The 3315-nt window shown below is 39.6% G+C and overlaps 1 protein-coding gene across 1 annotated transcript; it reads left to right on the forward strand.

Annotated features, from left to right (window-relative positions):
- Nucleotides 1–571: 571 nt before the first annotated feature.
- On the forward strand, nucleotides 572–2885 carry LOC121353159 (probable G-protein coupled receptor 141). The gene is made up of 3 exons (XM_041466755.1): nucleotides 572–653; nucleotides 1028–1189; nucleotides 1977–2885. Exon 3 carries the CDS (start codon nucleotides 1998–2000, stop codon nucleotides 2865–2867), a length of 870 nt encoding a protein of 289 aa, XP_041322689.1. The 5' UTR covers nucleotides 572–653; nucleotides 1028–1189; nucleotides 1977–1997; the 3' UTR covers nucleotides 2868–2885.
- Nucleotides 2886–3315: the final 430 nt, after the last annotated feature.

Here is a 3315-nt window from a genome sequence, read left to right on the forward strand (position 1 = left end):
CTCTTAAGTTGCTTTTCATATATGCCGACAGCTTGTTTTATATATAATATTTAAACAGTGAGAAATCACCTCTCAATTCTTGACAGTCTAATAACATGTTAGAGTGAAATCCCTGTTAACTCTGCTAAACACTTTGTTATTCTTGAACATTTAGCTTAATTATTAAACATAAAGCAAGTTCAGGGGGAAAGTGGATGTATAAGGAAAAAATTCTTTGCTCAGGTGCACATTTCTTTCCTTGATCAGTGGCACTTCTCACTTGTTCAGCAGCAAAACCTGGTACCTTATGGTAGTTGTATGGCTCAGGGAATCACTGTCTGCCTGAGCTTTAAGACTAACCAAATTGTGGTCAGAGGAAGTCCTGACCTGGTCTGTTCTACATGTCCCAGCACAATGATAGTCTCTGGCAGCTCAGCACCTTTTCTGTGGTTCTCCCTGCGTGACGAAAAGAGCGTTAGACGTCGCACATATGAGATTGCTATCACAGAGGAGCAAAAGGAAGGCTTGTTCCTTCCTGTGTGTGGGCTGAGAAAACTCTCAGTCCTTGGTCAAACAGGTCAAAGGCTGTCTTTTTCACTCTGCTTATGTATGCCATATGCTACAGCTGCATGAAATGACACATTTCAGTGTGGAGTCACAAAAGAGATTATAAGGTAAAATTCAAATATTTTATTGCTATAAATAGCAAAAAAAATCATAAACTATTTCAAATTGATAAAAAGTGCTGTAATTAAACTGTAATTATTCTGTCTAGAACTTGTACATTTTCAAAGCCAATTTGAAATATTAACAATAAGCATTGGAAAATGAATTGGTTTGTAAAACTTTTGGTGTAGCAAAGTTTCTGGGAAATTTCTTGTGCTTGTCTTGGGAATATTAGGCAGGCAAACAATTTTAATCATTTAAACATTTTGAGGTCACTAATTTTAAATGCAGGTGAACAGAAGGTTTATATAGATCTTGGCTTTGTAAAGATGTTTTGCCTGATGCTTCATAAATAAGAAATTTCTCTGAAAATGTTTTGCAGTTGCAGTCTATCACTTTACAGATGAGTGCAAAGAATTAAGAACTGCCGATTAAAACAAGTTTACTAATTTCAATCTTCAAAGGAATCAGACAGAGAAGGCGCTACTTTTTTTAAGAGATAATTTTTTAACTCTTACTTTGTTCTTTCAAAACTCTATCCAAGGTAAGAATAAATTTAATTAGCAAAGTATCTATGTGCTTGTCTATTTGTACATAAATCTGTATACAAGTCCGCATTTTGAGTTAAGTCTAAATAAGAATGCAGCTGTATGTGGCTATGTTCAACAACTGCCAAAAGATTTATATCTTTTAGAAGATCATTCCCCAATTAATTTTCACCTTTTCATCACTTTTCATAGTAGACTAGCTCAGGTAAAATTCTGTAGCAAAAAATACTTGCAGATGAAGTAAGAAGAAATTGAATTTTCATCTGCAAACCTTTATTTGCAATTTGCTCCGTGTATCTAGAAACAAACCATTGCTACCTATGTGTATTTTGTACCCATCCAACAAGATGCTAAAAAGATGGATCAGGTGTCATCAAAGAGTATCCACACATGATAGGTACTACATCTTCATGTTTCAGTATTTTCCCACCATCAATTTAAGATTTATAATATGAGTGCAAGATAAAACTTGCACAATTTACAGACAAACAGTGCCTTCATTATAACAAATGGCTGAATCTAGAGGCAAATGAAAAATCCTAGAGTGCAGTTTAGTAAATCAAAATCTCATTCATAATTATGCAAAATGTAGTTTTAACCCTGAGAGGCACAGGTTACTGCTGTCATATGCAGGATCACAACAGTTATAAGACTGTAAACTTCATGGGATAACATAATTTCAGATGCAATTCAGTAGTTTCTCTTTAGGAATCTGTGATATTCCAGTTAACAATAAAGGAAATAACAAAGAAAAATGTTTTCTCCTATTTTTTTCCTTTTCAGTAACCTTCAAAAGAGGAACTTATGAGTATGCTTAACAGCTGCATAACCCAACAGAACCATACCTCAAATGGCACAGTGCTGGACTCTTCAGAGAAACTCCACGCTGTTCTGATAGTCCTGTACATCATTAACCTGGCTGGCGGCACCCTCGGGGTCATCATGATGTCCCAGCAGCTGTTTCAAAGGAGATCCCAATCTGTGATGACCATCATGATCATCAGCCTCCTGGTGCTGCACAGCTTCATGCTCCTCAGCATCCCATTCCGCCTCAGCTACTACATTTTGGGGGAGTGGAAATTCGGGAGGTTTGCCTGCAGGCTGGCGAGCGCCATCATCTACCTGCACATGTACGCCACCTTTGCCTTTTACTCGGCCATCATCGTAGCGCGCCTCCGCCGCCTGGAGTTTCGCAAGTGCTACACTGCGGCCTGGGTGGGGGCAGTCTGGCTGCTGGGAGCACTGGTGGTCACGCCTGTTCTCCTCTCCTACTACGGCACCTCGAAGACTTACCGCTCCTGCGAGTGCTTCCAGTTCCACAAGGAGCTGCAGGAGGCTCACATGGTGATCGCGAACTACTGCCTGGTTGGGATTTTGGTGGCAGCGTGTGCTGTGCTCACCGGAATCCAGCTGACTGTGATCTATAGGGTAGCCATGAAATACTGGCCTGACATTAACTCTCACGTGGAATTCAGGGCTCAGGCAAAGAGTTTCTTCTTCATCTTGGTAACATTAGTCTGCTTTATGCCTCATCATGTGTTCAGAGTATATTACATCCAAAACTATGACCTTGATAAAGACCATAAACTACTCCTATACAATGAGGTTTTTTTAGCTTTAGCAACAATGTGCTGCCTGGATATGTTGTGCTTCATAGCAGGAATAGCCCACTGAACTGTGAGCTAGCAGGAAGTCCAGCTGCAGTGTGTCAATACTGGCTTTGAGAGAAACAAAACTGTGTTGGGATTTTCCTGAGCTAGGAAGACTGGTGAGTTTATGGCATGCCTGAATAGGTCTACAGCATTGTTTGGCTTTTGCAGGCCAGTAAGATTCCTCTTTCACAAACTACTTTTTTTTACCTTCTCTCTAGAAGGCAGACACACTTGAGTCTTACTCTAGTCTTGACCTAAGAGTCATGCCCTGAAGCTTCATTAAGATTTTCCTTAGCTGTCCTTCTCTAGCAATTACAGCACAAGTATCCATTCCCTTGTAATTTTTTCCTCAAAGTGTCTCAGTAACCACAATCCATTGTGGCCAATAAGTTCTCTCCTCTGAAGGTCTAACTTTATCTGGCAATTGTGATACTGAAGGGAAGGGCTGTAAAAAAAAAAATTCCTTTACA

This window comes from Pyrgilauda ruficollis, unplaced genomic scaffold (assembly GCF_017590135.1).
Source record: "Pyrgilauda ruficollis isolate IOZ18807 unplaced genomic scaffold, ASM1759013v1 scaffold2, whole genome shotgun sequence".
In the NCBI taxonomy this organism is placed as follows: Eukaryota; Metazoa; Chordata; class Aves; order Passeriformes; family Passeridae; genus Pyrgilauda; species Pyrgilauda ruficollis.

Excerpts from the sequence above, each read along its gene's own strand:
- LOC121353159 (XM_041466755.1), top strand. The coding sequence starts at position 1,998 with ATGAGTATGCTTAACAGCTGCATAACCCAACAGAACCATACCTCAAAT.